General features: G+C 37.6%; 3 protein-coding genes across 4 annotated transcripts; all 3 read left to right on the top strand.

The window, feature by feature from the left end:
* Positions 1–1,036: 1,036 nt before the first annotated feature.
* Positions 1,037–12,037, top strand: LOC128619781 (E3 ubiquitin-protein ligase TRIM35). Of its 2 annotated transcripts, none has more exons than XM_053644207.1 (11): positions 1,037–1,196; positions 1,937–2,047; positions 2,138–2,281; positions 3,115–3,222; positions 4,193–4,240; positions 4,529–7,063; positions 8,240–8,335; positions 8,897–9,127; positions 10,098–10,120; positions 10,310–10,428; positions 10,572–12,037. In XM_053644207.1, exons 6-11 carry the CDS (start codon positions 6,659–6,661, stop codon positions 11,144–11,146), a joined length of 1,449 nt encoding a protein of 482 aa, XP_053500182.1. In that variant the 5' UTR covers positions 1,037–1,196; positions 1,937–2,047; positions 2,138–2,281; positions 3,115–3,222; positions 4,193–4,240; positions 4,529–6,658; the 3' UTR covers positions 11,147–12,037. The 2 variants fall into 2 exon arrangements, with proteins under 2 accessions (XP_053500182.1, XP_053500183.1); XM_053644208.1 differs by having other exon boundaries at positions 3,115–3,213.
* On the top strand, positions 1,133–4,734 carry LOC128619421 (lymphocyte antigen 6B-like). The gene is made up of 4 exons (XM_053643599.1): positions 1,133–1,196; positions 1,937–2,047; positions 2,138–2,281; positions 4,667–4,734. Exons 1-4 carry the CDS (start codon positions 1,133–1,135, stop codon positions 4,732–4,734), a joined length of 387 nt encoding a protein of 128 aa, XP_053499574.1.
* A 4,493-nt stretch (positions 12,038–16,530) lies between the features above and the next one.
* LOC128619510 (epidermal differentiation-specific protein-like) lies at positions 16,531–18,392 on the top strand. The gene has a single exon (XM_053643726.1). The coding sequence runs from the start codon at positions 16,649–16,651 to the stop codon at positions 17,666–17,668; it is 1,020 nt and encodes a 339-aa protein (XP_053499701.1). The 5' UTR covers positions 16,531–16,648; the 3' UTR covers positions 17,669–18,392.
* Positions 18,393–19,268: the final 876 nt, after the last annotated feature.

The following is a 19,268-nucleotide window of genomic DNA, read 5'->3' on the forward strand; positions in this document are numbered from 1 at the left end:
GTGGGAAACATTTAGTTAGAGTTGGGTAACAATACGCCATTTTAGCCTTCTTCTCGACTCCAGCAAACTTTTCTAGTAAAACGAAGTTCCTCTACTGCAACATCTGAAAGCTACAGATTGGATTCTGTATTAATTACAGTATGCTCTGAAGCTGCACATGGGTGTTGAAGTGAACACGTTTTGAATCATGTGAACTGTGTGTGGGGTAAAAGAAAACCACATCATTGGAAAAATCATGGTGAATATAAACGAATCAATAATGAGGCCTACGTCAAGGGTAAATCATGGATCTACACCACTAACGGCGATGCCAGGTGTTTCGTTTGGCGCCATTCAAAAAAAAGCAATCCAAACAAATGACTGTTTGCTGTTTGAGGTGGAGGTTTTGTCAGGTCTGCTGAGTGTGATAGAAAATCAAGCCAGCAATTTCTTTGTCTTGTGAAACGAAAAACAAATAGAAAAAACAAACGGCATTGTTGTAGGTTTTTTGGGGGGAATCTAGTGAATTTTTTTTTAAGAAAAAAGTTATAAGACATTTTAGAGTAACAAAGAGTATAGAAACACAACAAACACTCAAAGTCTATCAGTCTTCAAATTCCATATACATGAAGGCGATAAAGGAGAGAGGTGCATGTTATAAAAAGTCAATATTTGTGGGAGGACGAACCCTCTAAGAGAAACTAGGAGCGTTCCAACATAAAGACCATTTTAAATACATAACTGTAAATAACTAATTTGCTGTTTAGAGAAAGTATTTAAAAAATCATGTTAATGCAATTTTTTTTAATAAAAATTGAAATACACAATGAGCATTTAAAGACACAGTGAAAAGGTAAGAAAAATTACAAAAATTGTTCATATTTATTGTTTATTTTTATTATTAAAAGGATTTTCCTCGCTTCTTGTGTATTTTGCCCTTAAGGACAATTTTTTAATATAATTTACTTTCTATTTATTTACTTACTTACTTACTCATCCATTTATTTATTTATTTGTTTATTTATTTAAATTGTTGGTTGAGTTTTCAGTTGAGGTGTTAATAACGTGAGCTGAGTGACGGAGGAAACCACGCCTTCATCGACAAGTTTATATTAAATCTCATCTGCTCTCCCTACATCATTTTCCCAGGTTCATGACTCCTTCAGCAATGGAGCTGCAGGTCACACTGATCCTCAGCTGCCTGCTTTTCTCTACAGGTACACACTGATTTGTTTAAACGCTGATATTTAGCTGTAATTACTTGCGCTACGACGTTTCTAGGTCCTTCAGTTCAAATAATGAGGGTTTTATTCAGTATATCCATGTTTGTTGATCGTAGATGAATTACAGTTTAATTAGGCTAAAGGATCATTGTTCGTTGTTGAGAAATTGGTCACAGTTTAACATATTCAGTGTGTGTGTGTGTGTGTGTGTGTGTGTGTGTGTGTGTGTGTGTGTGTGTGTGTGTGTGTGTGTGTGTGTGTGTGTGTGTGTTCCTTGCGTGGCATTATATTATTAGAAAATAATCACTATACGGGGTGGTGTGATGACGAGTTATTGACACCAGCCTGAAGCTGAACGTCCTGAAGTGTTTTAATCCTCTTATAGCACCGATTTACCAATCGTTAACTTTTTATTTATTTATTTATATTTTTATGAGCAACCATTTTTTAATCCTTTTACAGTAACATTTAATGTTGTGGAATGCCGGTGAAACAGATTAGTTCCGGTTATTACACTATATGGCCAAAAGTCTGTGGACACCTGACCAAATATTAATAGAGCAATATTGACATTACATATGAAGCGTTCTTTAATCTCAAACGAACAGCGTGGATGAAATCAGTCAGAGTTTAAGATCTTGTTTGTTTAACAATAAGCTTTTTATCAAAGCCTAAACTCCTGTTAGAACCGCAGCGTAACGGTATTTCCGTGCCATCTTATCGTTATTCTCTAGCGCTGGCACTGCAGTGTTACCTGTGCGTACCTGGTCCTTCAGGAAATTGTGAAAACACGGTGATGGATTGCCCAGATCAGTGCGGCAGCATGACCTTAACCATGAACATAGGTAAGAAGAAATCATCACAAAGAAACGATCAAGTCCGCTTCTCTAGAGTCTGCTTGACAAACGTGATCTTTATTAATCTGTCTTCTGCAGGTGGTACGATTAAGAACATCAGTACGAAGTCTTGCATGGCAGCGACAGAGTGCGTCAACGGGAGTGTAAACCTAGCAGATCTGATGAGCATCGCCAATACGAAGTGTTGCACTACTGACCTCTGCAACGAAGAAACACCGCCAGGTAGAACCATCCATCGGTCCATTCATCTTCTATACCGCTTATCCTTTTCAGGGTCACGGGGAACCTGGAGCCTATCCCAGGAAGCATCGGGCACAAGGCGGGGTACACCCTGGACAGGGTGCCAGGTAGAACCAAGAGAATATAATAGGAGGAACACTGAATGGCTGCTTTTTTCCCCATTTTAAAATAAAACTTTTTACGGTATGTATACTTTCTTAAGTCTCTGAGAATGCCGTTACTATAGAAACGATAAGATTTTTAAGAAAGCGCCTGATTTGCAGCTGCACTACCACCACAGCCGCTGTTATGGAAAATCAGTCAACACCTTCTGACCAATCACAATTTAACCAAACAACAACAATTGTTCTTAGGGGATTGTTATGGGTTCATTAAAAGGTCCGTAGCTTCCACATTTCTGAAATTATTTCTGTTAGGAAATCACTGCTGTAGGGTTCTACATAAAACATTTAACATTCAAAGTTCTCAGAGAAGGACAAGTGAGGAACACTTTTTAAGATAGTAGGCAGGGAAAATGTCTAAGTGTTTAACAGTTTCAGTTTAACAGTTCAGACAGAACTGTTTTTAATCACTTATGAAAACTTGAGCGCGTTTCCCCAAACATTCCATTCTTTTATTATTATTTTTTTAATCAGTATGGATAGTAGCATGGCATAATAATTGGTTATGTTAAATATATCATTTACAGAGTTAAAAATAATTTAAATGTGCAGGCAGGAAAATCAGGTATGTTTCAGTTTCATATAAAAATTTGGAATATGACAGGAGAATGAAACTGAAAATGCGTTCATCTATTTGTTGGGTTGTGTGTTCAGCTCTAACAAATCAGCCCTCCAATGGACAGAGGTGTTACGCTTGCGCTGGAGAGACGTGTAGCGGGGATTGTCAGGGACGTGACTGCATCAACACATTAGGTGAAAATAGTGAGTGACGACAATAAACATTCCTGCGACTATATGTACAGTGGCGCTTAAAAGTTTGTAGAATGTTCTATATTTTTGCATAAATACGACCTAAAACAGCATCAGATTTTCACACAAGTCCTAAACGTAGATAAAGAGAACCCAGTTAAACAAATAAGACAAACATATTATACTTGTCGTTTATTTATTGAGGAAAATGATCCAATATTGCATATCTGTGAGTGGCAAAAGTATGTGAACCTTTGCTTTCAGCATCAGCAGTAATAACCGCAGCAATTATGAACATTAACATTAGCCAATGTGAGAGAGGCCTTTAGTTGCTTAGGTTTTCTTTTTGACCTTCGTGAAATCACGGACTATTACACGTCTTGCTCTTGGAGAGATCTTTATTGGTCGAACAACAAGGGGAGAGGAACAATGGTCGTGAATTTCCTCCATTTGTACACAAGCTGTCTGACTGTAGATTGGTGGAGTCCAAACTCTTTAGAGATGGATTTGTGACCTTTTCCAGTCTGATGAGTTTCAACAACTCTTTTTCTGAGGTCCTCAGAATTTTCCGTTGTTCGTGCCATGATACACTTCCACAAACAAGATCAGACTCTGATCTCTGATGGATCCCTGTTCTTTAATTAAAACAGGGCTCACCTGACTGTAATTTCACCTTCAGATTAAACTGCTAATCCTAGACGTTCACACACTTTCGCCTCTCGCAGATATGTAATATTGGATCATTTTCTTCAATAAATAAGTGACCAAGTATAATATTTTTGTTTCATTTGTTTAACTGTGTTCTCTTTGCCTACTTTTAGAAAATCGGATGATGTTTTACGTCATATTTATGCTGAAATATAGAAAATTCTAAAGGGTTCACAAACTTTCAAGCACCATCGTATGCCTTTCTCTGGAACATGATATGGGCTCACCAGATCTTTGGTTAGCTAATACATGTTTATATGCTGATTTCTCACAGAAACTGTGGATTGTGTAGGAAATGAAGATCGCTGCATTAATATAACAGGTAATACAACTTACACACAAAATACACACAAAAAATTCCAGACCCACAGTATAATATTCACTCAGGTACAGATTAAAAGACAATGTGGTTATACCACAACAAATTTTATCTGTTTAGTTACAACTTGTGAAACAAGTTACTTCCTGTTTTTACTTATGTTATAGCAGCTATAAACACTCGTTTGTTCCTTTTTTGTTCTCATAAATTTAATGTCTCTCTCTCTCTCTCTCTCTCTGTCTCTCTCTCTCTCTCTCTCTCTCTCTCTCACTCTCTCTCTCTCTCTTTCAGTTAGTGCATTTGGATTTACAACATCTATGGAAGGATGTGCAACCAAAAGTGTTTGTGACTCGGCTCCAGCCAGGAATTTGATGGGATTAGGTATAGCTACAGATGTGCAGTGTTGTGAGGGGTATCTGTGTAACATAGCTGAGAGCAACACACTGAGTTTCCTCGTCATGCTCATCCCTCTGCTTTCCTCCATCATTTTCTACTGAGACTTTTTTTGGATAAATTTTTCATTTAAAAGTTTCTGAAAAATAAACGATGATGATTAACACTATGAGTCTACAAGGAGCCATTTTAATATCTTTTACCAGTCTAACAGTGCTGAAATTAACTGGATTGTTATTTCATGAAAGACAAATAAAAGGTAAACATTATGTCAAATGTGCCCCACCCCCTTTATTTTCCTTTTAAATATTCCATATTTCATATCCATAGTTTCATGAAGTGTTGCATCTTTGCAGCCAGGCTCAGGTTATGGCAATAACAAATGTGGCCCAACTGTATGTCAGCTACAATCAAAATTTTTACAGATTTTGGAATCTGAGTCAAACACAAACAATATTTGTGTATCTCAAGCCAGCGTACCATATCTAAAGCCTGAGATATGGCCGTATCACCATTATTATGTGACTTTGAGTTGTTGTTTTTATGGCAGCAAGGTTCAGAAAAATTCAGTGCCATTTTCCTACAGCAGTACGTGGGCAAGACTAGAGATAAATGTGGAAAGATAATGTGCCATTATTCATTACCTGGAGTGAGTCACAGTGAAGGACATGAAGTATTCCAGGAGCAGAGTTGGGTTTTTTTTTTTCATTTTTAATATTAGATTAAATATAATAAACTAAAGTAAGGCAGTATCTAATGATTAACAGTGTATTCATCATTACTATCATGAGATTCTTCAGCTCAATTAGGGTAAAGGAATGTTTAGTGAAAATATTATAATTAATAAGAAGAAGAAGAAGAAGAAGAAGAAGAAGAAGATTTTGAACAATTAAGTTGCGGGGATTAGTCAGAGAAGCAATGCTACCAGAACCATGCTTCACAGTGTGATGAGCAGTGTCGGGTTTCTGCCAAACGTAGCACTTTGTACCAAGGGGAAAAAATGTTCAGTTGTGGTTGCGTCAGACCAAAGAATCTTCCCAAATGTTTGCTCGAGTTTGTCTTTTGGCAAACTCCAAATGGAATATCACATGAGTCAGCACTCCTTTGTGGAGTGTCCAGGTTATGTTTACCCTGTGAACAGCTTTTGCCATCTGAGCTGTGGATCTCTCAAGCTCACGAGATACACTTGGCCTCTCACTAGATTCTCTGACCAATCACTATTTTCCTTTATTTATTTTTTTTAATGGACTTAATCATGCTCTGTTGGATGTTCAAAAATTTGTTTGTTTGTTTTTTTTTTTTTACAACCACCCGCTGATTAAAACTTTTCCTGTCCCAGACTTATTTTGCTAGCTCTATGGACTTCATGACGCAGTTTGTTTAGGTCTGATCTTTTATCTATTTATTTATACTGAGATCACATGATACTTTCACACACCTCAACTCCTTTCAACTAATGATGGGACTTCTGATGGCACAATCACATCTTTCACCATTTTTAATTATAAATCATTTTGAACCTGAAGCCTTTCCACTCACTTCAATATAATTTATTATTTTATGTAGATGAATGCCATACAGTACTGTACAATCCTAATTAAATCCATTTCAGTTCCTGGTTGTAGCACTATAAAATGTGACGCTCATACAGTATCTGTGCAGGTAGTTATTTATGAACTGATTCCCTCTGGTGGAGAAAGCAGTTATCTATATCTGCCTGATGCCACCTTTTAGTTTATGGCCCTTAAGTTATACTGTAACTTTGACCTGGTGAACTGTGCATAAAATCTGCTGACAGACATCAACACCACAAATATACTCGACAGCTGTATGTTCTTAGGGTTTTTTTTTGTTTTGTTTTGTTTTAAATATATCTCATTTTCAAACTCTCCCACTACCTGGGATAAAATGGAATAAAGGATTGATTACAGTGAGGGTAATTTTTTTGCTGAGCTGCTCGGATCAATAAAATTGACAATGAAGTTTGGACAGAAGATTTGAAACTCAACACAGAGGCAGTTTGAGGAAATGGCTGGAAGGGACCATTTTTCGGAAAAAGAATTTTTATGTCCTGTTTGTCATGACTTTTACAGAAATCCTGTTCTACTCTCATGTAGCCATAGCTTGTGCAAAACTTGTATGCAGGGGTGCTGCGAAGCCAAAGAATTTCTAGAATGTCCAGTCTGTAAGAGAAAATCCTCTAACCTGGATCCTCCTCTGAACCTGGCGTTAAAGAACCTGTGCGAATCGTTCTTGGAGTCCCGTCATTACAGACCTTCAGTGGCATCTGATGGCCTCTGCAAGCTGCACACCGAGAAACTCAAGCTCTTCTGTCTGGAGGATCAGCAGCCTGTGTGTGTGGTGTGTCAGACCTCAAAGAAACACAAAAATCACGAGTTCTGCCCTATAGATGAAATTCTGAATGACGTTAAGGTATGGCTTTTATCATATGAGTGTTTATAGCGGTGATAAATCTAAGTGAGAACACGAAAAGCATGATTTGTTGTGTTTTAACTAATACTAAATATTAATAGCTGTCAAATTGCTGTGGTATGAGAAGAATAAAACACTTTTGGGACATGCGGATATAATGAGGAAGATAATCAGCTTCAGAGTAGGAACAGTATCTGTCCTTCATCACACTACACTTTCATGGATTATTCTCTAAAAACAGCAGGGTTTAATCTACAGGGTGTCAAAAAAGTCTCTACATAGGTATTTGCCAGGACCATGCCAGGTGTTGGTGGACGTCCACTTCTTCTCAGTCGGTCGGAACACTTCCAGTCTCTTTGAATTTGTTAATAATTTTGGCAAGAGTGTCATGTGTGATGTCCTTGCCACGTTTCCTGTTAAAGTCCACCACGACAGCTTCCTGATCCAGCCATGAGAATGATTTCAATACACTCTGCATTTATCAAAGGCATTCTTAAAGGCTGTCTGAAAATGTATAAATATATATAATATAAACTAAGTATGAACGTGTTTGGAAGAATTTTTGTGCTAAATTTTTTAAAAATAAATTTCCCCTATATATGGAAACTTTTGGGACACCTTGCATATTTATTATCCTTGACATGCACTCAGTGTATCCTAAGAGCAAAGTTCGTCATCATAAACAGAGATTGTTATCTGCAAGCAGTTGGACTGTTTTGACAGCATGAGAAATAATAAAAATGTTATCTTTTGATATTCACTTACTGTAATTAACTTACTGTACATTTTCGGGCACACTGTGGTTTAGTGGTTAGAATGTTTGCCTCACACCTCTAGGGTTGGGGGTTCGATTCCCGCCTGTTTGTACGGAGTTTGCATGTTTTCCCCGTGCTGCGGGGGTTTCCTCTAGATACTCCAGTTTCCTCCCCAGTCCAAAGACATGCATGGTAGGCTGATTGGCATGTCCAAAGTGTCCATAATGTATGAATGCATGTGTGAGTGTGCCCTGCGATGGATTGGCACTCTGTCCAGGGTGTACCCTGCCTTGTGCCTCGTGCCCCCTGGGATAGGCTCCAGGTTCCCCATGGCCCTGTAGGATAAGTGGTATAGAACATGGATGAATGGATGGATGGATGGATGTACATCAGTTTTGTGATTAAAATGTTTCTTCTCCAGGAACAATTCAGGGCTGCTTTGGAGCCTCTACAAAAAAGTCAGACCCTCTGGAAAATTGCTAAAGAAAATTACAACAGAGCAGCTTCACACATTAAGGTAAGTCACATTTCATTTTATTTTGAGTATATATATATATATATATATACATATATATATATATATATATATATATATATATATATATATATATATATATATATATATAAATATATATATATTTGGCAACCTTAACACTTTGATACAAATATTTGGAGCCCCAAACAGATTACAGGCATTGTGTTATACACCTAGTTATTATCATCCGTGAATAAATTGTCTACAGTGAGCAACAAGAACAATTTACTAAACAAAATACAGAAGTGGAGTTCAGTTCATTCTCAACACTCAGTAAAATGCTGTAATGTGCTTTTTTATTAATTTGTGTGGAATTACTTTAGTCATAGGCTGAATAAACAGTCAGTGCAGGTTTATTTTGTTAACACTTAAACATTATTAATGTTAACTAATGCAGTAAATAATGCTATTTAAGGGAACGTCGCTGTAAGAATAACGTAGAGATACTGTGTTGATACCATAAGCGTCAAGGAAACCTTGCTGTGCAGAAAAGACTTTTGCACAAGATCAGCAGTAATTATTCCCCCATCTGTCCTGTAACAGAGTCAGGCCCAGTGCACAGAACGACAGATGAAGAAGGAGTTTGAGAAGCTTCATCAGTTTTTAAGAGATGAAGAAGCAGCAAGGATAGCTGCACTGAAGCAGGAAGAGGAGCAAAAGAGTCAGATGATAAAGAGGAAGATCGAAGAGATGAATCACGAAATAGCCCGTCTTCAAGACATAATCAGAACAACAGAGAAGGACATGGGCATTGAGGATGTAGCATTCTTAAAGGTAAGGATCTGGGCTCTGTGTCTCACACACGGGCTGTAGAACAGTCTTGAGACCTTTTCTGTGTTGACTTGGACTTCTGTTTGTCTTGGATATTGGTCTCACCAGATATGGTCTTGGTCTCGACCGAGAGATTGTAAAAACAGCCAAGTCATTGGCGCAATACACAAATGAGCTACTTGAATTGAAGGCCTAAATAAAAAGATCTGATGGTTTAGAGTCTCCATCTTGATTTCCTGTCTCATCTTGGTCATGGTCTTGGACTTCATAACAGCGATCTTGACTACAGCCCTACTCACCTGTAAACCTGACTAAGAACAATATCAGGAACATTACAACCTGTAGGGAAGTTAATGGTAGTTCCCTGGTTTTCTCTTAAATGCACTTTTCAAAGGCTTTCTAGGTCTCAGTGGTGCAATGTGTTCTTTTTTCAAAAACGTGGCCTTACTATTTATTTAGATATCAATTCAAAAAGTAAGAGCTCGATAGTTACATTGAGCACAATCGATTGACACTGATTATAATTAAGACCGTGTTCTCTAGCTCCCTCTGGTGGCAGAATCCAGTCCAGCAACGTTGCTACTTGCTCTCGGGCTCCCTCTAGTGATGGCACAAGGATGAGCCGGATGTCCCCTTACATTAACTAGTTTCAAAGATATTCCACAACATTAAATGTAACAGGTGTCCACATTCTTAATAAATGGGAAAAAAATTAAGTATAATGTGCTATTTGTTAATATATAAAACAGAAATTTGGGGGTTCTTGATTGAAGTTATGTGTAATGCATAAACCCTGTAACCCAAACCCTAACAATTTATTTTTATTTTCCATTTTTTTTTTGTTCCTTTAATTTTTATGTTACAATTTTTGTTCTGAGATATATCTGCTAAAATATCAGCGAGAAACAAAACACTGATAAAAATGTATATTTATATGAATAATAATCTGCAGCCATCTTAATTTCTTCCTTAGGAGGTCGGGATCAGAGTGAAACAGTAAGTGTTTCTTTTTTATGATATCTTTATTATCATGTGTACATTTAACTGAATTTTTCCGAGAGAGAGAGAGAGAGAGAGAGAGAGAGAGAGAGAGAGAGAGAGAGAGAGAGAGAGACTGATATTGAACAATATCTCTGTATGACATTATCATACAGAAATGTATTATTCATCCTCTCATATTCTCAGAGCTCAGTGCACAATAAAGCATCCACAGATGGATATGAATATGCTGATCAATGTTTCTAAACACATTTCTAACCTGAAGTTCAGAGTCTGGGAGAGTATGCAGCAGGTCTTCGAGTACAGTGAGTGTTTTTGTTGTTGTTAGTTTGATTTATTTATTTTATTTGTGCTCGACCAACTCCAAATCAACTGAAGAGAATAACTTGCAGACTTGCACCAGTTACAAAATCACGCATGTATTTTATATTGTTTTTATTCTTCTCAGCTTCTGTTACTCTGGACCCCAACACTGCACATTCACAGCTCTGTGTGTCCGATGATCTCACAACAGTGGAACACAGAAAAGAGGAATTACTGCTTCCTGATAATCCGGAGAGATTCGATGGTGTTACATGCGTCCTGGGCTGTGAGGGCTTTAACTCAGGGTCGCACTGCTGGGACGTCGAGGTTGGGGACAGTAATATCTGGGAACTGGGTGTGATTAGAGAGTCTGCTCCAAGAAAGAAGAATTCCTTCTGTAATGCGGTGTGCAGCATGAGCTACAATAATGGAAGTTACCACATGCTCTGCCCGGAACAGGCAGGTCACATTTTCAAAGCTAAAGCCAAACCACAGAGGGTCAGAGTGCATCTGGACTGGGACAAGAGGAAAGTGACATTTACTGATCTTCTAACCAATACATGCTTGCACACTATAACACATACCTTCACTGAGAGAGTGTTTCCATTTTTCTATAACCGCTCCCCATCTCGGCCTCTGAAGATCTTACCAATCAACCAGATAGTAACAGTAAAAACACCTTTAAACACCACAGAACAGAAACATCATCACAATCTCTGAAACTCCAAACAATTTAAAGTAATCTTTAAATCATCAAAGTTGTTCTAGCTAAATATGACAAAGTGGAGAAGAACAAGAGCATTTCTTCACTAGAGCTGGTGACGGAGAACCTGGATGATCTTCAGATCCTCAGTTTAAACCTTCTTGATTGCTATGAAACTTTGATTTGGCTTTGAATTTATTTTATATATAGATCCACTTTTATTCATAAAGATGTTATATTTCATCTTGTAATAATGTCAAGATTTAAAAACAGTAATAATGAAGGGATAAATGAATCAGTAGAATCATTTAAGGTTAAATAAGCGTGTATCAAGGTGGGATTTAGTCATGATTTTTATACTGTATGTATCTCTGAAATATGATTCAGTTAATGTTTCAGATTTTTTTAATCATCCCTTTACTAGTTTTAGTTCCTACTGTAGCCTGATGATCTCTTCATATATCATTAATAAAGGTTAAAAGAGAAATTGTAATTATTATTCCTTATCTTTCTGTGTAAAATGTTAAAGACAACCTACAATGATCGAACAATGTGCAGGCATGTCATGTGATCTCACTGCACATCCTATAATACAATCATTTTTATTCTAATATTCAAAATAAATAAATAAATAAATAAATACAATTGAAACATGTTTGTCTAATCTATGAAAAGTCTACACTTGCAAATAAAGTTCTAGGTAGATCTGTGTGATTTTGTCATTAATATCTATTTTTAAGAGCTACATTTTTTGACAGCCAAAAATATCCCATATAGTTAAGCAGTCGTTTTAGTTCAACAGGCCCCAATACCTCAAAGGGTTATTTTTTTCTCACTTCTAAAATTGTGTCTAAAAACTGTTTCTACTGGCTTCATGTTTCTTCTGAATATTAGTGATAATGATAAACAGAAAAGGCAAAAACACTGGACGTCATTTTGTATGTAATTTCTACTTTGATTGAAAATGTGTGCTTAGTATTTTTGTTTTTTCTCCAAAGGCATTTTGAGGAAAAAAATGATGACAGGGTAAATAATCCATCTTGCTCAACTGTGTTTTACACATGCTTTGTCAGTCACTGCTGCTGATGTGTTAGGGATGTGTGTGAAAACATCAGCAGCTAACATTAACCAGAAGGTTCGTTTTTGCTTAGCCACAATCCGGTTAGCACTAACTGCAAAACATGCCTGCGGTTTGAAGGATTAGCTGACCGAGCACTCATCTGTTACACTTACAGCTCATTCTCAGTATAATGTCCTCACTGTGTGCATGTCATCTAACTGAATACAGCCCTTAAAGCCTACATTATACAGTCAGGTCCAGAAACATGTGGACAAAGTTATTGTTATTTTAGTTGTTTACCACAATACAATATAAAATGTAATAAAGACTATGACCAGTTTTAAATTGAGGGTATGTAGTACATCCAGAATGGCTGAATGGTGGAATAATTGCAGCACTTTTTATATGTGGTCCCCCACTTTGTAAAGGACCAAAATAAATCGGACAAACCAACATTATCATAAATTAATTAATTAATTTCTTTTTAATCTTGGTTGCAAATCCTTTGCAGTCTATCTGAGGTCTGGAATCCATGAACATCACCAGATGCTGGGTTTCTTCACTGGTGATGCTGTGCCAGGCCTTTACTGCAGCTGTCATCACTTCCTGCTTGTTCCTGGCATTTTGCCTTCAGTTTTTGGACTGGACTGAGGTCAGGTGACTGACTTGGCCATTGCAGAACATTCTACTTATCAACAAGAAAGTCACTCCAGACACCAGTCACTGTACTTGAACATCTGACCTGATACATGAAAGTTTCTAAGCTCTAGTAGAAAATGGTAACATTTTCTCTAAAAGTTATTTATGTTCCCAATACAGCACTTTCATCTGAAAGAACTGAGACTAAAAAAGGGAACTAATGCTTCTTCTCTGGGTCACATTATTATTAGATTTGATTTTTAAAGTTTTGAATCAAAAACACTCTCTTGCATTAGGGACGCTAATAACGGGTTGTTTTTAATGCTGTACACAAAAAAGTAAAAATAACCCTTTGAGGTATTGAGGCCTGTTGAACTAAAACCATTGCTTAATTATATGGGATATTTTTGACCAAAAACACTGAAGGTCCTTTTTGTATTGTAATTTGTATTTTGATTGTACTAGATTGTACTAGTACTTGTACTAGGACCACTTGTAGCTAGCAGTAATTTTTCTGATCACACAGTAACTTTGGGTGGACTTTCTGTTTCGTCATGTGCAGCAGTAAATGACCTTGATGTGATTATTGACTCTTTCATTTGATGCTCATGTAGATAATATTACTAGGATAGCCTTCTTTCATCTCAGAAATATTGCTAAGATAAGAAATATAACTTCACTACACGATGCAGAAATATTAGTTCATGCTTTCGTCACCCCTAGACTGGATTATTATAATGCCTTACTGTCTGGATGTTCCAGTAGGAGAGTAAACAAGCTCCAGTTAGTCCAGAATGCAGCTGCTAGAGTCCTAACTAGAACCGGAAGATATGACCATATCACCCCGATCTTATCCACTCTGCATTGGCTCCCAGGGAAATTTCACACTGATTATAAAATACTATTATTAAAGTATAAAGCACTAAAAGGTCTCACGCTACAGTATCTAAGTGAACTTTTGGTCTTTTATAATCCACCATGCCTACTTAGATCAAAAGGTGCAGGCTATTTGTTGGTACCTTGAATAGTGAAAGCTACAGCCCCCATAGTTATGGAACAGCTTTCCAATTAGTGTTCGGGACTCAGACACACTCTCAGTGTTTAAGTCTAAGCTTAAAACTAATTTGTTTACTCAAGCTTACCATGACTAGACTTTCCCTCTCTCCTTCCGTCGAGCCACACATTATTTTATGGAGATGCTAGTGATCCTGATCCTTTCTGCTCTCCGGACCTGCCTGATCAGTTCGGATGCCCTACCTCCGGGTGGAGCGCTCATCTACTCCAATTCCAAATAGACACACTCACTGTGGTTGCTGGGACTACAGTTGCTACTTTGGCCCTGAGACTGCAATCCCCACATGCAGTTTTGCACTCGGGTCTCTTTTGAAAAGTGGTCTAGTTCAACAAAACAGACTATATATAAAACCATAATGAACTTTCCTTTACTTTCACACTATCCGCTGTTACCCAGATGAGGACGGGTTCCCTTCTGAGTCTGGTTCCTCTCAAGGTTTCTTCCTCTTAACATCTTAGGGAGTTTTTCCCTCGCCACCATCGCCACTGGCTCGTTCAATAGGGATAAATTCACACATTTAAAATCTGTATCCTGTGTTTATATGTTTCTGTAAAGCTGCTTTGAGACAATGTCCATTGTAAAAAGCGCCATACAAATAAAATTTTATTGAATTGATTGACAATGTGCGCTTAGTATTTTTTGTTTTTCCTCCAAAGGCATTTTGAGGAAAAAAGATTATGACATCTTGCTCAACTGTGCTTTACACATGCTTTGTCAGTCACTGCTGCTGATGTGTTTGGGATGTGTGTGAAAACATCAGCAATTAACATTAATCAGCAAGTTTGCTTTTGCTTAGCCACAATCCAGTTAGCATTAACTGCAAAACATGTCTGCGGTTTGACAAATTAGCTGACCGAGCACTCATCTGTTACACTTACAGCTCATTCTCAGTATAAAGTCCTCACTGTGTGCACTTCATCTAACACTGAATACAGCCCTTGTAAAGGCAGAGATAGTAAATGTAAAACAATAACAACAGTAATGATTTAAAGATGAAGTCTGTAAATATGATGTCTGTAAATATGATGTCTGTAAATACTTTATTTGTAATATTGAACTTTGACATATAGCTGCCTAAGTACTGCATGGCAGTTTGACTGAAAATTTTATTACTCCTTTTATATAAATATATACGACAAAACAGTGGCTGCAATTTGTGTCAAGTATAACGTTATAGGTGTTCATTCTTTTCATTTCACTGAGCAGCTTTACAATCATGGGAAAAAATAAGTACCGCCAATGGAATTTTTATTTATTTATTTATTTATTTATTTATTTACATATTTGGACAAGCAAACATTTGATCCTCTCTGAAACAATGCCTATTAATAAAGCTGATAGACTCTATCAAATGACACATAGCAAATTGACATTTTGAAATAATTATCTCAATTTTAATTAACAAAAAACAGACCAGTCACATGGAAATAGTAAGTACACCCTTACATTTATCACACCTTCAAATCCATAAAATTTTAATCAGGTGTTGAAGATTGGGTTCCAGTGATTAGAACCTGCTTAGGGAGTGCAGGTGGAACCAGTCTTATTTATACCCCTTCATATATAATGTCTAGTGTTCCCTTTGCTATTGAGGTGTGTGGTGTCATCATGCCAAGATCTAAAGAGTTCTGTAAGGCCTTCAAAAAAAAAAGGTTGTGGATGCCTATGAGTCTGTCAAGGGGTTTAAAAAGATTTCCAAATGATTTGAAATACATTATTCCACTGTAAGGAAAATCATCTACAAATGGCGCAGATTTCAAACGATTTCAGAAAGCCTTTGCTGTCTAAAAAGAACATGAGAGCAAGACTACAGTTTACCAATGAGTATATAGACCAGGCCTTTTGGAATAACGTGCTCTGGACAGATGAATCAAAGATAGATTTGTTTGGCCAAAGTAACAGCAGACATGTTTGGTGTTGACCAAAGACAGCTTTTCAGGAGAAGCACCTCATACCAACTGTGAAGCACAGTGGTAGAAATGTTATGGTTTGGGGTTGCTTCGCTGCCTCAGGGTCTGGACAGCTTGCATTCATTAAATTATTTATGAATTCTGCATCATATCAAAGAGTGCTTGAAGATAACGTGAGGCCATTTGTCTAAAAGTTGAAGTTGAACCGAAAGTGGACCTTTCAACAGGATAATGATCCTAAGAACACTAGCCTAATCCACCAAGGAATCATTCAAAAAGAAGAAATGCAGGGTTATGGAATGGCCTAGTCAAAACCCGGATTTGAATCCCATTGACATGTTGTGGGAGGATTTGAAACGGACAGGACATGCAAGAAAATCCTCAAAGATCTTGCAACTGAAAGAATACTGCATGGAAGAGTGGTCAAAAACTCCAGCAAGCCTGTTGGACAATTATACAAAATGCCTACAAGAAGTTATTTCAAATAAAGGGAATAATACTAGCTTCTGAGGCCAAAGGTGTACTTACTTTTTCCACAGAAGAATATAACATCTATTGATATTTCTGTTGAATAAATAATGAAAAAGCTCACTTTGCTTCTGGTTTTGTTCAAGTATATCAACTTTATTAATAGCACTGATTCAAAGATGATCAAATGTTTGCTCATCCAAATATGTCAACAACAACAAAAAAAATGCCAACGATTTCCATGGGGTGTGCGTTCACATGACTGTATATATAGGAGAAGGAACTTGAAGAATCTTCACAGATTCTCGGTCTCTTCACACTCTGCACTGCCTGTGAGTCTCTGAGCCAACTGCAAACACCTTCAGTCATGAACAAGATCATCATTTATGAACATCCCAACTTCAAGGGCCTCAGCAAAGAGTTTGCCTCTGATGTCTCTGATTTAAGTAAAGTGAGTTTTGATAACTGCATTTCCTCTCTGAAGGTGATTGGGAATCCATGGGTGGCGTACACAGACGCAAATTTCGCTGGTGAACCGACTGCCTATGAGGAAGGAGAATATGCCAGCGTGTACTACAATGATGACATTTCTTCACTAGAGCTGGTGAGAGAGGACCTAAATAATCCTCAGATCACACTGTATGAAGATGAAAACTACCAGGGCCGGCGCCTCGTTCTCAACACTGAGACCAGTCTGCTTTATGGCACTTTTAATGATACAGTATCTTCTCACAAGGTGCAGAAAGGAGTCTGGGTTCTGTATCAGCATCGCGACAGAGGTGGGTATATCCAGGTGGCCAGGGCGGGTCGTGATGTGCCTAAGTACAAATGGTTCGACAACCGTCTGACCCATGTCCATCCTCTTAAAGCAGGCAAAGCCACCATTAAAGCTGAAGTTGAATGGGACAAAAAGAAAGAAAGTGTAAAGTCGGTTATCATCGACTCCATCACCGTTGTGAATAATGGATCAGAGAATCAAATCTTCACCACTGAGATGAATCGAGAGTATTCAGGATCTGTCACTGAGAGCTTCAACTTTAGCAATTCCACACAGATTGGTTTTGGAACCAAACTTGAAGTATCATTGTTTGGTTTTAATATAGGGCAAACCTTCAATACCAGTAACACTTTTACCGTGGAGAAGGGCAAAAGCAACACCAGTACCAAGACCAAAAGTATCAAGGTCTCCTTGCCAGCCAGAATTCCTCCTCACACCAAGCTAACGGTGAATGTGGTGAGGAAGGAGGTGACCGTTATGGTCCCAGTCAAGCTGACCAGCACCACCGGCTTTCTCTCTGAGGTCGAGTATGGAGAGTACGTCTGCGAATGTGGGGACTCTATTAACACTGAATTCAAGGAGGAGAAGATACAGCCACATACGGGATAAAACACTCCCTGTCATGCTGTTCTGGGGGGGTATCAGTAACGTCGTTAGTAAGAGTCGTGTACGCAGAGCTACTGTTACAAATATTATGGAAAATTTGTTTTTGATACACTGAGCATATTACAAAACAGAGCAGTCATCTTATCTCATAGAAGTTTTGTTTTGCCTTTTAAATGTCCTTCAGTTTATACGTTCTCATTTGCTATGTACTTTTATTTGTCTTATTACTGCTTTGAATTCTTTATATATGATTCAACTTGAATTCATTTTGACGTGTGTAATTTTGTCTTGTAATAATATTTAGATTTTTAAAAAACAAGAATAATCACGGAAAAATGTTATCAGTACCATAAAGGTTGAATAAGTGTATATAGAGATGGGATATTTGAATTAGCTTATTTGAATCATGCATATACTAGTCTTAGCTTTCATTGTATCCTACTAATCTCATCCTTTGTTATATCATTAACAAAGTTTAAAGTGTCTAAAGAGTGTGTTTAATCCTTATTCCTTATCTTTCCGTGTCTGTGTGAAATGTGAAAGATGTTAAATCTACAACGATCGAACAATGTGCAGGCATGTCATGTGATCTTACCGCCCTGATTATTGCACATCCTATAATACAATGCTTTTTATGCTAACATTAAAAATAAATGAACAAATAAAACTCAAATGTGTGTTTGTCTCATCTATCTATATAAAGTCTACATTTGTAAATAAAGTTCAATCCTGGGTGTAATGCTGCATTCCACTGCAAATCCACTGCAGTCCTGAGCAGTACAACGCAGCTCAGATAGACAGATAGACAGACAGAAAGATGGGCAGACAGATAGAAATGTGGACAAATGAATATTACAGCCTGATAACTGATCAATGTGAGTTTGTCACTACAGCAACATTTTATTAGGCCTAGTTCTTTCTGATAAATGTTCTATATGAATGACTTTTTGGGGCAAATTTGCGGTTTTCTACTGATATAAAAGCCCAACTCAAACAAAGAAACAAGAAAGGGTCAGAGACAGAAAGCACAATAACTACCAATAATGCAAAAGCATTTCACATATAGCCTACATACTGTATATAGCCTATAGCATTTAATAATGAATAATTCTTTAAATTTATATAGCACTTTTCTAGACACTCAAAGCACTTTACGGGATTTTTAATGGCCTGAGGTTTAACATCTCATCTGAAAGACAGTGCTGTTTTTACATTATAGCATCCCCTTCACTATATTGGGGCATTAGGCCCCTCATATACAACAGGGTGAGCACCCACTGTTGGTCTCACTAATACCACTTCAAGCAGCAACCTTAGTTTTCCCCAAGAGGTTTCCAGAGGTTTACTGGCCAGGCTCAACCCTGCTTAGCTTCAGTGGGATACCAGGTGAGAGGTGATATGGTTCTGGTATTTAACATACAACTAATCTGAAAGAGGTTGAAGCTCAGCAAACTTTCCCTGAATATTGGCAAGATGAAGGACCCCTGTACAGAGAGTGCAACACTTGGGAGATAAGATTTCCAAGGACTTAATCTTGGTGTGCAGCGCCTTTTCTATCTCCACAGGCTGAGGAATTTCATATTGCCCCCTCATCTCCTTTCCT

The sequence above is a fragment of the Ictalurus furcatus genome, chromosome 15 (assembly GCF_023375685.1).
Source record: "Ictalurus furcatus strain D&B chromosome 15, Billie_1.0, whole genome shotgun sequence".
Classification (NCBI taxonomy): Eukaryota; Metazoa; Chordata; class Actinopteri; order Siluriformes; family Ictaluridae; genus Ictalurus; species Ictalurus furcatus.

Excerpts from the sequence above, each read along its gene's own strand:
- LOC128619421 (XM_053643599.1), top strand. The coding sequence starts at position 1,133 with ATGACTCCTTCAGCAATGGAGCTGCAGGTCACACTGATCCTCAGCTGC. Across the intron at positions 1,197-1,936 it reads CTGCCTGCTTTTCTCTACAG|CGCTGGCACTGCAGTGTTAC; the intron begins GTACACACTGAT and ends GTTATTCTCTAG. Across the intron at positions 2,282-4,666 it reads CAACGAAGAAACACCGCCAG|CTGAGAGCAACACACTGAGT; the intron begins GTAGAACCATCC and ends TGTGTAACATAG.
- LOC128619781 (XM_053644207.1), top strand. The coding sequence starts at position 6,659 with ATGGCTGGAAGGGACCATTTTTCGGAAAAAGAATTTTTATGTCCTGTT. Across the intron at positions 7,064-8,239 it reads AAATTCTGAATGACGTTAAG|GAACAATTCAGGGCTGCTTT; the intron begins GTATGGCTTTTA and ends TTTCTTCTCCAG. Across the intron at positions 9,128-10,097 it reads AGGATGTAGCATTCTTAAAG|GAGGTCGGGATCAGAGTGAA; the intron begins GTAAGGATCTGG and ends TTTCTTCCTTAG.
- LOC128619510 (XM_053643726.1), top strand. The coding sequence starts at position 16,649 with ATGAACAAGATCATCATTTATGAACATCCCAACTTCAAGGGCCTCAGC.